The sequence below is a fragment of the Bubalus bubalis genome, chromosome 7, assembly GCF_019923935.1.
Source record: "Bubalus bubalis isolate 160015118507 breed Murrah chromosome 7, NDDB_SH_1, whole genome shotgun sequence".
Taxonomy (NCBI): Eukaryota; Metazoa; Chordata; class Mammalia; order Artiodactyla; family Bovidae; genus Bubalus; species Bubalus bubalis.
In genome coordinates, this window is record NC_059163.1 from 46,574,610 (window position 1) to 46,592,689 (window position 18,080).

Consider the following 18,080-nt stretch of genomic DNA (forward strand, 5'->3'; position numbering starts at 1 on the left):
AGTCAGATTGGAAAGAATCTAATAGCTTCAGTTTATCACTGCAGATGCAGGTGGGGAGGACACCCTTAGACTATGCATTCTATCTGTGTTGGGTTAACAACGAGGTGCTTTCCCTCATAGCATGGTATACCTGAGCACAAAACTTTAGTAAACTATAATAAAACAGCTGTATAAAAGGAATAGTTAATATCCTGGCCAATAAGCCAGTAAATCTTATGTTGCACAAATGTGCAGTTTTTACTGCATTGCTCAGACTATGGTATTATTTTCTACTTTGACACTATACTTTTATATCTACCTGATTGAATGATGGGTATTTTCTTTAAATACGCTACTGTCAGTATAAACTTAAAATATCTTTGGATTCATTCTATTAAGTACATCAGCACATATAAAAGTAATGTTATAATAATTATATTAAAAGCATATACATTGAAATTAGTTGATTTACGACTTTTAGATTTCCCTCTATTGTGAAAGAAATAATTGATTATATAATAATCAATAGTTTAATTAATATTGGGGTTTCCTGTGTGGCTCAATTGGTAAAGAACCCACCTGCAATGTAGGAGACATAAGAGACCCAGGTTTGATCCTCGGGTCAGGAAGTTCCCCTGGTGAAGGAAATGGCAACCCACTCTAGTATTCTTGTCTGGAGAATCCCATGGACAGAGGAGCCTGGTGGGCTACAATCCATGGGGTGCAAGAGTCGGACATGACACTAGGCAGCAATGAACAAAACACACCAGAGAATCCTTATAAACTTGTAATACTGTGAAATGTTCAAAATATGAAAATGAAACTTATGGTAAGTTCAAAACAAAACTAAACTGCTTGTCAAATAAATAATTTCATATCACTTAAAAAAAAAAAACTCAGGCAGTTATTAATCCAGTCTAAGTAACTACGTACAAATGAGGCTACAGCGCTATCCAATCTGGAGTGTCAGTGCCATTCATGAAGGCTTTTATGCATAAATACAAAAATACTTTATTTTTGATACTTTCACTTTTAAGGTACTCCCCAGAAAGGGATGTCAAAAAAGTATTAAATAAAAGAGGTTTCAAACCTTCTGTTAAGCTGTGATTCGAGGGGGAGATGACTACTGATGGTTACATTACTGGTAATCTTTGTGTAGTAAGTATAAAATAACTTCAATAAACTCACTTTCCCCTGAATCCATCAGTGTGAAATTATACATTGCTGTTATTTTCAAGGGCTATTCTGCTTTGACTGAAATGCAATAAGCATTTACTGAGCACTTACTATATTGCTTATCCTGCTGTCTAGTTAGTTTGTCTGGAGCAAAAACAAAGCCACATGTGAGCTTGTCTCTTCCTTTGTATATGTATGTATTTGTTAGATGCTGTTCATATATTCTTGGCTGGTTTTGTTTCTGTCATCTGCTCTTTATTTTCTAGCAGCTGGTTGGTTCTATAGAGCATCTCAGAAAGCACACAAAGCATTCCCATGTCTGCCGGGAGGAAGGATTTCTTGTCTGAAGACTCATTTTCTGGAGGGGTATGTCTTTGCTCACGCAGTGAAGACTTCTGATAACAGAAATGGAACAGAGTTTCAAGCCATTCCACAGAAACTGTACTTTGGTCTCTAGACTTACCTGTCCTTAGGAACTGAACCCGTCACTTGGTTTGCATTCTTTATAACTGGAGGTTAACTTAAAACAGAAACGGCAGGAAAGCTTTCCTGTGCTTCGGGTAGGAGATGAATTTGCTTTTGTAGAATTTGTGGCTGAGGAAAGCAGACAGGGCCTGGTTGAAGAAGACATAGGTTACCACGAGCCACCAAGTCAAGTTGTAGAAACCGAAGGTGACAGCCATGGAAATGTAGATCATCAGCTCTGCCAAGTAGTTAGGGGAAGAGACGTATTCAAACCAGTCTCCAAAAGGGATTCGGTGGTTACAGTGAATGACCACTCCTGAAACGGGAGAAGAAGATACCCTTAACATCTGAAGTTGCTAGAAAAAAGTTTTACCACTTTGCTCCCGAAATCATTTATAAAAACTCAACCAGAAAAGGATGTCGCAGACTGTACAAACCATGCTGTCACCACCTCCACTGTCAACCTACTACATGTCAGAAAGTCGCAGACTGAAGTTATACTAACTGTAAATAAGCACAAAAGAAAGCCTGTTTCTCCACCAGTCCTCCAAGCTAGTGATGAAGAGCTCAGATTCCAGAGTCAGACTGAATGAGTTCGAATCCCAGCTCTGCCACTTACAAGCTGTGTAATTTTAGGTAAGTTGCTTAACCTCTCTGTGCCTCTGTTTCCTCACCTGTAAAATCAGGGTAAGACTGTATTTGCCTCAAGCGAGTACTGTGACGTTACACATAAAGCAACTCAGAACAGGGCTGGCACAAAACAAGCGCCTGATAAATGTTGAGTAGCACTGTTCAATTTTTATTATTTCAAAAAGCCTAATAAAAACTGTATTTGTGATAAGTCAATACAAGCTAACTAAAAAAGTTAAGTTTTTTTGCTTTGGCTGGAACGATACTAACTTGGCACAGTAATGGTAGTGCTGACATGCTGGTTAGACACATATATGCAGTGCAGGCCCCAAAATGTGGGCACAGCATAGAGTCACAGAATGTCAGGGCTAGATGGTGCCAGGGATGGCTGTCAGTAAAATGCTCTCATTTTACAGATGGGAAGATCAAGACCCAGCGAGTCTTGTCAAAATGAGTATTTGATAGATTGATTAGTCGACTAATTAGGGCAGGAAAGAAAAGAGAGAAAGAATAAGTACATTTAACTCCTGAGGGCTAAAACCCCCCAGTCAGTGGTTCTAAAAGATATCTTACCTGCTTTGTTTTTCCTGAGATTGCTGAGGATGACATGACATTTATACTGATGGGCAGATGACCAGATGAACATCATCATTCCGAGGATATGGAACCACCGAGCCTGCATCAGGAGATTCTTCCCTATCACATAGACTACAGAAATAAGAATTACCTATTAGCCAACTCTGCAAAACTTCAGAGGCTCAGTGCATTAAAAAAATTACACAGTCTGCAAAACACAATTATCCACTTATTCGGTTCCTCATGACTAGAAAACCACCCTGATATCATTTCCCAAGCACAGAAGGGAGAACACCGTCCCTGTGGATGAAGGAGGTATGCTCCTCAGCTAGGGGCAGCTTCAGGGCTCACTGGCAGAGAACTCCAGATTGGCACATTCTCCTGCTCCTTCTTCAAGTGCTTCAGGCACGGGGATCAGCTCTGTGGGTCAGCTCCCACTCTTGTGATGTATTCTTGTGTGGTGAGACCACTCTGCATTTTTATTGCTAAGCCTGGTTTGATGTCTTCTTTCTTGCAGTCTGCTGTCAGAAAAACACCTTCTGAAGGATCTCACCTGAGCCATTTCTAGGGAAACTTTGAATACTGACTTGACTGGCCCCAGCCAATGAAGAAAATCACTGCAAGTAAAGGTGAGGGGTGGAGCTTCTCAAAAAGGGAAATGTAAACTGCAAGATAAAAGACCGAAACATATCCTGTTCTGATTCAAGAGAGCCCAGTCAAGAGATTTTCTTTCAGGAGTAGAAACACTCAAGGTTCCATCTTTATTTTTCTTCTCCAGGTACTAAGAAGACAGGAAGAATGAAGGTTTGTTTAAGGACTGGCATCAGAAAAGCAAACTAAGGACTTCCCTATGTTCAGCAGGAAGCTGGGAGCTGAGCCAGGGACTTGACTGAAGAAAACAAAGCTGTTCACTGACAGTGGGGAAGAGCCTAGGCTCTGGAGCCGAGAGGGAGCCCCTAACAATTGATTTAGGTATGAGAACCAAGGATCAAGCTATTCCATATGGGTACTTGGAAGTAGGACTCAGCTGGTGACAGCTAGTAACTAATGACAGTCCATCGAAGTCTAATTGAGTTAATTTTTTAAAAAAACGATGTCTCTTAATGTTTACTAGGTTTAGCCATTTAACTAAGTGGTTATATTTTTATAAGTTAAAAACAAACAAAATATGAAAACCAGTTCTAAATCAGAGGGCTTTAAGAGCAAGTCACCATAGGGTTAGAAGTTGGGGAGTTCATGTCACTGCCAAGTCACCTACTCTAAAGGCAAAGAAATTACCTATGAAGGAAAAAAGATTTTTCAGAGGAAGTTGGAATTATAATACAGGAAAGGGAAGGCAGGCAGAAGGCTATTTACCGAGGGTCTGATCTGTGTAGTATTTAATGATTTGTTTATTTATTCATTCCTTATGGAGTGTCTACTGAGTGTGGCATCTCTCATGAGGGATAAAGCAGTGGGAGTCAGGTCAGATCCTAGTCCTCATGAACTCACATTCTCGTAGCAGGAGATGAAACAAGTTTAAAAAAATCAATAATCAAGATAATATAATCAATAATCAAGGTAATATAAGGGTGAGATGGGGCTCTGAAGAAAAAAAAACCACAGAACAATATAATAGAGAGTGACTAGGGGCAGACCCTCTAGACTCTGAAGACAAGGAGACGTGAAAATCTGGGTAGTTTACAGATACACTTTCCACTTTCATAAGAACCCTCTTATGAGTTCTTGTGTATGTCCCCAATTCCAGATAAAGGTTCTGGAGCTCTGATAAATTAAATAAGCCAGAATTCAGACTCAAGCCCATCTGACTCCCAAGCGCCTGTGTATCAGACCATGAAGCGGGCAAATGCCCCAGTGTGCTTTCTTCCAATGAATTCCTGAAACCAGTCTTCCCCAGCCTGCCCCAAATGACTGCAGATGACCTCTTGAAGGACAGGTAGGTGAAACTCAAGTTTCAGAAACCTTCAGAAAGGAGTATCTACAAGCTATTTTGTGGGTGTCTCAACAGCCTCTCCTTGACTGTTTCTATAAGAGGAAGAGCAAAAGCTGGGGTCCAGGCCAGCAGAGGAAACTCCAGGAGAGACACGTCATGCTGACAGACTACAAGCTAATAGGTTACCAAAGTGCTCTGGAAAGTTCCTTTGGGTGAAAACCTAGGACTGTTCTTCAGGAATGACAGCTCATATAGTGACATGGGCTGAAAAGAATGCCACAGCCAAAAGCTGAGGGAGGAAAAACTGACTTCAGCTCAGAGAAATCAGATGGAGAGATGCCAGCTGAGTGTGGCTGGAGCCAATAAATAATTCAGGAATTGAGAAATATAGTCAGTAAGTTGTACTTTAAAATCATTCCTCGAGCCATGGAAGCCTTGGGTGGTTCTACAGCAACAGAGAGAGGCTGCTCCAAAGGCACTCAGCACGGAAATCAAACCTGCGGAGAAAGCTCACTCACTGAGTACTGGAAATAGCCAGACCATGGGCTCAAACTGACGAGGAGGGATAGAGCAGCTTTAGGAAACAGAGCGACTTGGGCTTAGAGAAAACAGTTGTGAATGATCTACTCTAGCATGTGTGGGCTGATGGATACTAAGGGTGCAAGATGAAGTTAACCTCAGCATTAAAAACTCACTTGAATCATCCAAAATGACTTGAATTCTTTATGATAAACATGCAATGTTTTTGTAAAAAAAAAAAAAAAAAAAAGATGGTCAAATATGTCAGATATCCCATCCTCCCTCCCCTCCACCACCCCAGCCCCGCAAAATCACATTTCATTTCCTCATAAACCAAGGTTGTGATTTTGCTTCCCTCTTCTTAGCAAGTGAGAGCTTCGGAAGTGTTAAGACACAACTTTGATTTACTACAGTACTCTTTTGCTCTCCCCTCTCAGGCTGCCTCACTTGAGAAAAGCTTTTTTGTAAGGGGAACCACCACAAGAACTAAATGGCAATAGAATGGCTCCCTGCCTCCTCTCAAATCCCAACTTGTCACCAGGAGCTGACCCACCCCTTCCTCCTCTGGTGTTCCATGATTTCACCCTGCACAACAACTTCACCTTCCCCAACCTCACCCCTCCACCCCAGGATGACAAGGCTTTGGTGAGACAACTGGGCTGGCTGGCCTTTCTCCTGCTCCAGTGAGTTCCCCTGCTTCCTGTTCTACTCCTGACCACACTGCCTCTTTCTTTCCAGACTAACCCATAGGAGTTCACTGACTTCAGTCCCACTGAGGGAAACCCCGTGGCCCATTTCTTCATCCCTAAACCAAGCCTCCTGAGGACTCTGCACTGCACTCTCTTCACTGAAGGCACTGCTGTTTATGTTGGTGTCTCAGGTTTCAGCAGTTATGGTTAATGTGATGTGTATCTGCTGGGTACCCTTGGGCATGCTGACTTGTTTAATTTTTAAAATTTTTATTGGAGTATAGCTGCTTTACAATGTTGTGTTAGTTGCTACCGTACAGCAAAGTGAATCAGCCACAGATATACATATATCCTCTTCTTTTTTTGGATTTCCTTCCCATTTAGGTCACCATGGAGCACTGAGGAGGGTCCCCTGAGCTATACACAGTAGGTTCTCATTGGCTATCTATTTTATACATAATCTCAATAGTGTCAAACCCAGTCTCCCAATTCATCCCAACTCCATCCCTCTCTCCCTTGGTGTCCACACATTTGTTCTCTACATCTGTGTCTCTACTTGGTTGCAAATAAGATCATCTATACCATTTTTCTAGAATCCACATATATGCATTAATATATGATGTTTATTTTTCTCTTCCTGACTTATTTCACTCTTTATGACAGCCTCCAGGTATGTTGAGTTTTTAAAGCTACAATTAGAGCCCAGACTCTTCATATGCCAAGTGGATTGGGCAGGTCTCTTACTTTCCAACTTCCATAATGCCTGGTGGGGAGAGTCTCTCACATACTCAGTGACTCAGCTGACAGACCCCAATGACCACTCACCGTTCCTGCCGTCCATGGGCACTTGGCTCAGCACAGTTAGGCCAACAAGGATATAGTACACAAGTCCAAAACAGTACTGCACGACGTGGATCATGGCATTGGAGAAGACACTGACGTAGAAGCACTCGAACAGTCTTCGCAGGCTGTGCAGCCATAGAAACACTAGCACTAAGAATGCAGACAGTGCGAGCTCACCCCCTACAATTCAGAATGGAACATGCTCAGCATCTCTCTCCAGGAATAATCCAGTTATGTCTGTCCTTACTGTTAGACACTATTAAACAAGATCAGAGCTAGGAAAGGGTACCAGATATCATGAGGTCTAACACTGCCATTTTTAGTGGCAATAAGGAAGTGAGCCAAGTGGTCAAGGAATTTGGCTAGTGACAGAGTGGAGACAAACTCAGGTCTCCTGTCTCTACTTTGTGATGTGAAAGCCGTCTGGGTTATGGGGCTGGGAAGGGTCTGTGCTCTCAGAACCCAACTCCACAGTTTCTGGGTCCCTGACATGCATCCCCATTTGAAGATGGTCAGGAAGAGTTCCTGGATGACTTCTGAGCCAGGCCCCCTGGTGGGATGCCTGAGGTCAGGGGGACACGTGACACAGGAATGTACAGAAACAGAAAGGGGCATGAAAATGGAGTGGGAAGAACTGTGCATTTCTTTTCATACTAAGGGCCAAAAAAATGATACTTTTGGGGGACTGTGAGCCTTGAAATCTATCTATCTGCCTTTTGCTCCTCTGCCCCAAAAGAAGTCAGAAAAAATGCTGGTTTTTAAAATGACATAAAATCTAGATTTTTCAAAAAATGTTATCATACAACATAAATATACATTAAGAACACAGCCTAATAGATTTTTACAAACTAAACCCATATGACCAGATCCAGAAATGGAAGACAACCAGCAGGTGCTTGGGTTCCCTTCCAGGCACTGCCCCTCCCCTGACTCTCCGAAGGGTACATTCTATGGAGACTTCTGTCATATTGGCTTGGCCTGCTTTTCTCTTTTATACATAGTAAAAATCTAGTTCTAACTCTTCAGCAACAGGTTAAAACAATCAAATTAAACTCCTCACAACCACCCTCCAAATACCAGAACCCCACGAACCCTCCAGTACACAAATGAAGGCATAAAGTGTTAAGTGGTGAAGTGGGATTCGCTCTGGTATCTTCCCCTCCCAAGTGGGCTCCGCATACTTTCCTCGTCTGACTGTCACCTTTTGCAAAAAGTTCCTCTGTAGATACAGAACAAGGATTGTTCCTAGGGAGCCAGTGGTTTGGCTGCTGGAACAAAGGACAGTGACAGCCCCAGAGCAATGTGTTTCTAACTCTTCCCCTCTCCCGCTGCCCAACATTAACTGAGGTCATGTTATGGTTTTCGCCTTCAATTCCTTACTTTTTAAATCGTTCCGTGTATCCTTTATTCAAGGCACAGTGAGGCCAATCTAAAGGCTACTTTGTAATCATCTGGTCAACAACTATTTCCAGTCAATTTTATTATATAACCAAAGCCCCACAGCAAACAAACATTTTTAATCCATGATTTAAAAAGTAATTTTCTCTCAAATTTCTGGAGTCTGGAGGCACAATTTTGGTTGGAACTACATATATGATAAATGTTTCAAGGCAAACCTGAGGAATCTTTAAAGTTTTTCCCCTTAATTGTAAAGACTTCTGTATAAATTTATCAACAGGACTAAAAATATCAGAGGGAGAACGGCCAGTGCTGTTTAGCACAGCACTTGCTGGGAAGTCAGGGATGAAGAGTCAACTTGCAGCTCTGCCATGATCTCTATGAAGGACCTGAGGCCTCCTCCTTGGCCATCTGGCTATGATCCATGCAGAAGCCTTTCTGCCCCCACCCTTCACCCGTTGAGGAGGAGCCTGAGAGAAGCTATGAAGTACCCAGAAGAGCTTGCCGCAAGCAGGAAAGTCAGGAACAGGACGCAAGGGTTGGAATTAGCCAGGGGAGTTGTTACCTCGGAACTGCGCAGTCCCAAGAATTCTGAGCAGACCGTCAAGCCAGTTTGGAAAAGGTGCTCCCATGAACAGAGAGTGAGTAAGGCTCCAAAGCAGGAACCCGTTCCACAGCACTGAGATGATGTAGAAATGCGAAAAATACCTGCAAAGGGAAAACAGGTTAGATAATGATCAAAGCAGATCCACTTGAAGCTATTATGCTAGAAGACTATTCTTTTCCCTCATGCTGCAAGCATAGTTTTGCTTTTTTAATAGAACCTGAATCCTACAGATGTTCAGATTTTTGAAATTTCCTTTCAGATGATAGGACTGGTTAACTCATAGGAAAAAGAGGTTTCCTGAGGTTAATAAGAACACGAATGGCCTTGTTAAATTTAGACTAAAGTTAACTATCTGTCTTATCTTAGGGTAACAAAATTGGGCTCAAACTCAAAAATAGAGGGCCCCAGGGCCTGACAGGGAGAGCCTAGACTGTGCTACCACAAGCCAAACCTGTGGAAGATTTCTAAATCTCAAGTAATATTGCTGCAATAGCCATACAACAGTTACACAAGATTTGCACAATCACAGGCTCATAGGGCTGCAAGAAACCTTAAATAGGTCTTCTGATTTAGTGTCTTCCTAAATTGTGTCGACCTAAATTACTTCTATGATAACATGACAAATAAGAACTCATAAAACTAGCTATCAACTCCTGATGGGTACAGTCTAGTACAAGTATAGTGTGTGTGTTACCATCAACAGAGTAACAAATGAAATAAAACCACAAAAGCAACAAAAATTGCAATTAACAGAGTTAATTTTACTTGAAAGACAATGTTGGTTTGCTGCAATACCTGGTATGGGTACGAGGGCCTACCACGGGTTTTTTTGAGGTCTCTTTACCTATTGGTCTACTAGTTTTCTCTATTTGAATCAACTTAAAATCTTTCTGACTCTGCAAGTTGCCTGGACATCACCTGGCCTTTCCTGGTCTTCAAAGCATCACAGCTATATTAAGCCTTCCTTCTTTTCTCATTAATCTGTGATGCAGTAAGACAACTTGGAGTCAAGAAGACTACACACAGACTCAAGAGACTCCTCTTCTAGGTGATCCAGAATATGCTTCTATGTCCCAGAACTCACAGTCCCCTAGACCATGCCCACAACCCAGTCTAACTAACGCTGATCTAAGCTGATCATTCCATAGCAGCCCACTTAATTCTCCCACCACTGTTACAAATTGTCACTAGATCTGTCCTGAGGTGTCCTGTTAATCCTGATTCAGCTCTTCTTCATGCAAAAGAGCTTAGTTCAAGCATGAGTGTCGATTCTGCCCCCTCTGCCCCATCCCTAGACCCTGGCCTCTGGTTGCCTACCAGAGTCTTCCTTAAGACACACTTCCTAGAACTGAGCCCAGGTCTGGTCTGAGCCAATAGCTCAGAATGGCAGCAGCGCCTTGCTCTGCAGGCTCCCATGGAAAGAGGAGGGGACAGCTTCTGAGGGGCAACTTTAGAGCCACTTTACCAATTTCATTTTTTCAAAAAAAGAGTACTGAGCACTTCGAACCTGCTAGGTGATGTTCTTGGAGCTGGGGATGCAGCAGGGAGTAGACCAGGTGCCTGGCTTGCTGAAATTTACCTTTCAGCAGAGAGTCGGCAAATGAATCTGCAGACATCCTGCCTGATGCTGGGTGATGGGACAGAGGTGGTGCAGAGGAGAGGTCATTCTGGATGGGTGGATGGACAAGGATGGCCCTTCTAGAAGTGATGCTTGGCTAGAATGAGTAACCCTTGTGAATTTCTAGGGAAAGTTTTCTAGGCAGAGGAAACAGCAACCACAAAGGCCCTGAGGTACAATAAATGACACCTATATAGATAGTGGGCTTCCCTGGTGGATCAGTGGTAAAGAATCTGCCTGCCAATGCAGGAGATGTGCATTCAATCCGTAGGTTGGGAAGATCCCCTGGAGAAGGAAATAGCAACCCACTCCAGTATTCTTGCCTGGAAAATCCCAGGGACAAAGGAGCTTGGTGGGTTACAGTCCAAGGGGTCCCAAGAGTCAGACATGACCTAGCGACTAAACAACATATGGACAGTGCTAGAGCATGAAAAAGGAGGGGAAGATGCTATGGGGTCCTGTAAGGGCACTGGCTTTTAAGTGTGATGGGCCAGCGTTCAAACACAGTGACTTGAAGGAATAATCTATGTTTTAAAAATCTCTCTAACAGAAGAGTTCTGGAGATGGACAGTGGTGATGCCTGCACAACAATGTGAATGGACTTAAGGTGCTGAATTGTACACTCAGGGTTAAAGTGGAAAAGGTTATGTCATGTATATTTCATCACAATCCAAAAAAAAGGGAGTATGTGAGAGAATATATGTGTGTGTGTGTGTGTGTGTGTGTGTGTGAGAGAGAGAGAGAGAGAGAGAGAGAGAGAGAGAAGAGAGAACATAGCTCATTCATTTTGGTCATTGTTTAAAAAAATCCCTCTGGTACTTAGGTAAGAGGATCATCTAGTTGTGGGAAGATCAGTTAAGAGTATTCATTCCATCTTCCCAACAATGTGTGTATGAGAGAGAGAGAGCGTGAGTGATCGAGAGAGAGAGAAAGAGAGAAAGAGAGAACATAGCTCATTCATTTTGGTCATTGTTTAAAAAAATCCCTCTGGTACTTAGGTAAGAGGATCATCTAGTTGTGGGAAGACCAGTTAAGAGTATTCATCCCATCTTCCCAACAACCCTGGCAAGTTTATCTTCATGTGGCAGATAAGAAAACAAAGGCTCGGAAGGTTCGGTTACTTGTCCAACACTTCCCAGTAAGTGGCAGTGTTTGGCTCCAGACTCAGCCTCGATGACCCTGAAGTTAAAAGTCACATGGCTGTGCTCCTGGTCATGTGGTCGGTATTTGTTTGAACCTGCTTTTCCACCTCTACCATTACATATACCAATTTATACCAAATCATGAGTCATTCAAGTCACTCACATTTTGATATAAGCTGCTAAGCCACATTTTGTTCTGCCCTACTTGTACCATAGGGTTTTGATTGACAGGCTGACTTGTTTTTCTTATTCCTACATTTTGCACATTCTCTCTCATTTTGTTTGCCTGATTCCTGCTCCATGAAATGTGTTCTACTCTTTATTTGAGGTTGTATCTCTATTTATTTATTTATTTGGTTGTGCTGGGTCTTCGCTGTGGCACTCAAACTCTTAGTTGCACATGCAGGATCTAGTTCCCTGAGCAGAGATTAAACCCGGGTACCCTGCATTGGGACCGTGAAGTCTTAGCCACTGGATCACCAGGGAAGTCCCATGTTTCTTTTTGAAAAGACCCAGCTCTAGCCTCAAAAGCGGATTGGAAAACTCCACTTCCTTCTGTTCTAAATACTCTCCCTGTTTTTCTTCCATTCGCACTATGCTTAATTGAAGTGAGCCCTTGGGAGCAAGGATACGGTGACCCTTACGGTAACACAGGACTGGGCACCAAGCAAGCACTCCTCTGACTTAACCAACAGTTTGATGTCTATTATAAGCCAGGGACTGCTCTAGCTCGGGAGGTACAGCAGTGAATACAAAGGACAACAATTCTTGCCATCATGGAGCTTATATTCACAGTAACACACAGAAGTAAAATTTATAGCATGTCAGTAGGTGATAACTGCTAATGAGAAAACTAAAGCTGGGAAGAGGAATGCTGGGTATGGCAGCATTATATTTTTAAACAGGGTGGATAGGGCAGGTCTCACTGTCAAGGTATCTGAGCAGAATGATACGGAAGTGAGAGCATATACCATCTGGCTATTTGGGGGAACAGCTTTCCAGGTAGAGGAAACAGGCAGCGCAAAGGCCCTGAGGTGGGAGAAAGAACAAGCAGAGAGAGACCCAGAAAACTGGATTAGAGCCACAGGAGGGGCAAACTATAGGACCTCAGTGAGGTGGTGAGAACAAGATTGTATAAGGTTTTGGACTCTTCTGTGAGTTAGAAGCCACTGGAGCCAGGAGATATGCTCTGATTTAATACATATTTACTGATTGCCAGAACTGATCCCAGGACCAGATAGGGGAGTTACAGGGTTAACTAAGGAAGGAAACTAGGCTTCCTGGTGGCTCAGTGGTAAAGAATCCGCCTGCCAAGCAAGAGACGTGGGTTCAATCCCTTGGTTGGGAAGATCCTCTGGAGGAGGAAATGGCAACCTACTCCAGTATTCTTGCCTGGGAAATTCCATGGACAGAGGAGCCTGGCAGGCTATACAGTCCAGGCGGTCACAGAGTTGGACATGAGTGACTGGACACAAGCGTGTGCGTACATACACACACACCAAGGAAGGAAACTAATGGTTACTGAGTTCTGCCTAGGTGCCTGGCCCTATGCTACATGCTTTAATATCATCACCACCTATATGACAAATAGGTTCTATTACACTAACACTCTAGTCCATACTACCACTTCTTGCCTGGACCACTGTTAACAGCCTCTCATCGAGTCTTTCCCACACAATGGCAAGTCGTTCTTTCAAACATAAATCACATAATGCCACACCCCCATTTGCTCATCCTAAAGCTGCTTTCCATACACTCAGAATAAAATCTAATCTCCACCATGGTCCATAAAGCCCAATGTCTGTTCTGGCCTCCTGAAATGAACTCATCTCCTGCCCTACCCTCTTCTGATCATCCTTTCCAGGGCTGTCACTGCCACCCACATATTGCTCATGATCAAGTAACCAGCTGGATTTCCTCTGAAGCACTTATTACTATATGAAATTGTCTTGCTTGTTTTAAAAGATTTGTTTACATATTTACTGCTTTACAAAAACCAAGGCTCCAAGGAACCTAGAACAGCTCTTGGCAATAGTACATACTCTATAAACACTGGTTAAATAAATAAATGAATGAAAGAGAAGGTACCTCAGCCAAAGTTACTCTCAGAGAAACTAGTCAAGTTAATCAATAAATCAAACCTTTTTTCTTTGATTCATTCAAAACATTGACTGAGGACTTTATTATTTGTCAGGCATTGAGCCTAGGATATGGCAACAAACAAGACAAATGTAAATATATGGAATTTACAGCCCAGAGTAGGGATTCTTGACATCTTTCTTCCATGGACTCCTCAGGCAGTCTGGTGAAGGCAACAGGCCCCTTCCCAAGCCTAAAATACATGGGGATACAAAGGAAACCCAATTATACTGAAATATAGGTTACACAATCACTAAGAAACATTTGTGATATATGTGCTTAATTAAATGTATTAAATAATGAGACACAGTGGATGATAATACAGTATTTTTATATAGTGATGAAAATGTTCTTAGTCTCTTCAATATTTTTAATATAGTATTAAATTGCAGGTATTGCCAATTCTACTGCAGATATTGCTAATTATAGTGTGGTTTGTTGATTCCATTATCACTAAGAAAATGGTGAATTACAGCTAGAGATTAGTGAAATAAAGGTGTAATTTTCTCCAATCCAATTTGCAATGAGTTCTATCCATAGATCCTCTGGATTTCTGGTTAGGATCCCTGAACCCCAGCAGGGAAAGACTGGACAATTCTCTTTGTCTCTAGAGCTGAATTTAATTAAAATGTTTCTATAATATTTTGAAATATTAGAAATAGAAGTATTTCCATGTGCACTATGAAAGTCAAGAGCATTGTGACTCATGTTTGAGGTTAAGTATTTATTCAGACTTTCTGGGAAATCAAAACTCCAGGAACCAAAAAAAAACAAGAAAAGCAGTCTCACCTTAATTAAAAAAAAAAAAAAAAACTACCAGACAGGGATTATGGAATCAAACATTCCATGAACTCAATTAAGGTTTAATTCTTTACCATTTATGAAAAAATAATTCCTCCCAAATTAACTTGAGCTCTTAGGTACAGAAACATGATTCACAGCTGCCTGTTTGTAAGTGTAAAAGTTATAGGCTTATTTTCATTTTTAAGAGTGCTATTGAATTTTGAACAAGGAAAAGTCCTTCAATATAGCATCTAGACATTTTTGACTTTCATTATTGGCCTGGAATAGTTGTACCTGCTCTAGAATAAAAAGAAATTTCAGCTTCAATTTAGGGAAAAAAAAGTCAAACAAAACACCATAGGATGGTCCATTCTAGAATTCTGGAAGAAGAAAAAGGTGTAAATTATTACATAATATAGTAGAAATTACAAGCAGCCCAAAGAGTACCCATTTTGCAATAATGAATAAGGAAAACGTACAAAATCTGTTTCTTGGCTGCCATATGACCACAGACTGGAGTAGTAAGAGGTGGGGTATGGGAGCCAAATACATAGGTAAGTGCAGGGGATGATTTGAAATGTGCCCTTTTATCCGTGACACTAGTATCTTTTTTAAAATTCAGAAAGTTAAATTGTTAGAATTCACTCTCAAAACAAGTAATTGTTTTCTTCACTTTGTAACATTAAAAAAATGACAATCTAGGAATATCCCTGCTGTGAAGTAGAAAAGTACTTACTACATTCAAGTCCTGATTAAAAATAGGGTTGCTGCTGCTAAGTCACTTCAGTCGTGTCCGACTCTGTGCGACCCCATAGACGGCAGCCCACCAGGCTCCCCCGTCCCTGGGATTCTCCAGGCAAGAACACTGGAGTGGGTTGCCATTGTCGTCTCCAATGCATGTAAGTGAAAAGTGAAAGTGAAGTCGCTCAGTGGTGTCCGACTCTTCCCGACCCCATGGACTGCAGCCTACCAGGCTCCTCCGCCCATGGGATTTTCCAGGCAAGAGTACTAGAGTGGGTTGCCATTGCCTTCTCCCGAAAAATAGGGTTAGGGTTGACAGGACATTTTAGCTTAAAAAGAGCCTTTAAGAAACAGGTTTAATCACAGTGTTTGAAGCATCTACGTCTTCCCAGATGGCGCTAGTGGTAAAGAACTCGCCTGTAAGTGCTGGAGACAAGAGACATGGGTTTTATTCCCGTGTCGGGAAGATCCCCTGGAGAAGGGAATGGCAACCCACTTCACTGTTCTTGCCTGGAGAATCCCCATGGACAGAGGAGCCTGGCGGGCTAAGTCCAAGAGGTCGCAAAAAGTCATACACGACTGAAGTGACTTAGCAGGCACATGCTCTTCTTCCCAGGGCCTCATTCCCCTTCCTCATTCCTCAAAATGACTTAGCGCTCGCTTCTCAGTGTTACATCTGGTGAGTATTTCTCCAACAGTCAGAAATGGGAAGCCAAGTTTACTTACACCCTTTCCCATCTGCAGACCTGGGGAACAGCCTATTTGAGGTTTAAGCGATAATCGAGATATTTCAGTACATCAGAAACCCTATCACATTTCACCATAGTCTTTTCTGAACGCCAATTTAGGCTGTATCTCCAAAAAAACGCCACTGCTATATACCTACCATCAAGAAGTGTTTGGCCCACTCTTCTCAGTTATGTTCTAAATTTAAAGTGAAAACACATGAAAAAAACTCCCCGGACTGTAATAAGCCTTACAATTTTTTCAACAATTATATTGAAGGCATAACGATTTAATCTCTCATTTAACTTAGTTATGAAATCTGTTGAGCCATATGGCGCTTAGGGACCACGCTTGCCTAAACGTGCCATCTTGGGCAACTGTCTCCCGGGGCACCTGCCTTGGTGCGGCTGATGGAGGTGGCGTCTGTTAGTGACCAGCGTCTCACCCTTCGTCCTGACTGTTGACTGTGAGGGAGACAAACAGGGACACGAGATAAGGGAGGGCCTGCCTTCATTTCTAGTGAGTCTCGGCGACCTCAAGTTAGGTTATGAGTCCATAGAGTGCAGGACGGCGGAAAGAGAAACTGGGGACAAAGGAGACTTTACCGCCTGGTGACCAGCCCTAAATTTGGGAGCGCAGCCATTACCCCCGAAGGAAAGGCTACGTTGAGGCCACAAGTTTACGTTCCTGCGCCCCGGGAGGTGCGCGTGGCTCAGCTTCCTCTGTGTCTCCGGACACTCCGCCCCTAGGGCCGCAGAGCTGACGCGTGCAGTTGCGGGAGGAAGGGCAGGGGTAACGCCGCCTCGGGGAATCGGCCTGGGCTTCCCGGATCCGGTCCGCGCCGGCTCCGTGCCCGCCTCTGCTGCCCCCTGCCGGCAGCTCGAACTGGGCGCCCCCGGCTCTCCTTGACTTGGCAACCAGGACTCGCGCCAGGGCGCGGTTACCTCTTGGGAACATCAAAGACCCGGCAGGCGGCCGGGCGCGATGGCACCCCTTCCTTGGTTTTTCCATAGCGGATCAGGTCCTGGAAGAACGCGCAGCCCGGAAGCAGGCCGGGCGGCACGAGCTGCAGCAGCAGGGTCAGTAGGAAGGTGGCAGCAAGCGTGAGCCAAAAGGCGCGCAGCGGGTTCAGCGCCGAGACCTCGGTCCCCGCCCACGTAGCCATAGCCGGCGAGCCCAGCTATCTAGCTCCCCCGGCCCCCGGAAGACCGTCTACTCGCTTGCGGCGCGCGGACTCAGTCGGGCGGGACGTCGAGGCGCAGCGCGGGGCGGGGACGCGCTTGGCCCCGCCCTGGACATGCCCCCTGGGACGGAGGCACCGCCCCGCCACGCGGGTTCGCGGGTTAGGGTGAAGTTGGTGCTCGTTGGTAGCAGTCGGTATACTGTGTGAATCAGGGGTGCTTTGGTGGGACCCCGGAAATATGATTCAACAATATGATTCAAAGCAGGGGAACAAACAAGGCCACATAACTTTAAGTTTTCACTGCAGCATTGTTTTCATTGGAAATGGAAACAATCCAGAATGTTCCATGTTAAGGTATTTAGCTAAATTATGGTACAGTAACACATTGGAATATCATGCAGCCATTAAAATAATTATGGAGACTGTAAAAACACGGAAAGCTTTGTGATAACTGGAACTGTAGGTTAAGTGAAAAAAATCTAAAATGTAAAATGAAGAGCTATGATTGTGAACTATATTAATATGAATGTAGATGAAGAAGGCAGGTTACACACAAAAATGAGTAGTTGTAGTAGAATGTTAGGAATGTGTAGAATTTAAACATGTAAAGTAGAAAGTAAAGGCAATTGCAAATACAAAAATGAAAGTGGTAAAAATTTAAAAACTGCAGCCCTGTTCCTTCTAGAGTTCCACTCCTTAGAAGCAAACTTTTTGACTCCGTCATTTCTTGTATTTATTTCCATGTAGCGACAGTGCTATTTTTATTGACTCATCAGTTTTAAACAACATTGTTTTTGGTTAGGACAAATGAAACTTTAAGTCTTTTAGAAAATATTTTATTAAAGCCTTAAATGTGTCAGTTCCAAAAAATAGCCCTGATAGCTCAGGAGGTGGCAAGAATACACAGAAAAACTGTACAAAAAAGATCTTCAT

General features: G+C 43.1%; 1 protein-coding gene across 2 annotated transcripts; it reads right to left on the reverse strand.

The window, feature by feature from the left end:
• Positions 1–753: 753 nt before the first annotated feature.
• On the reverse strand, positions 754–17,232 carry SRD5A3 (steroid 5 alpha-reductase 3). 2 transcript variants are annotated; one of them, XM_006058319.4, is made up of 6 exons: positions 16,909–17,110; positions 13,826–13,907; positions 8,774–8,916; positions 6,793–6,990; positions 2,824–2,958; positions 754–1,936 (listed from the first exon to the last, which is right to left on the reverse strand). In XM_006058319.4, exons 1-6 carry the CDS (start codon positions 16,973–16,975, stop codon positions 1,677–1,679), a joined length of 885 nt encoding a protein of 294 aa, XP_006058381.3. In that variant the 5' UTR covers positions 16,976–17,110; the 3' UTR covers positions 754–1,676. The 2 variants fall into 2 exon arrangements, with proteins under 2 accessions (XP_006058381.3, XP_006058380.3); XM_006058318.4 differs by lacking the exon at positions 13,826–13,907 and having other exon boundaries at positions 16,909–17,232.
• Between the last annotated feature and the right edge of the window lie 848 nt (positions 17,233–18,080).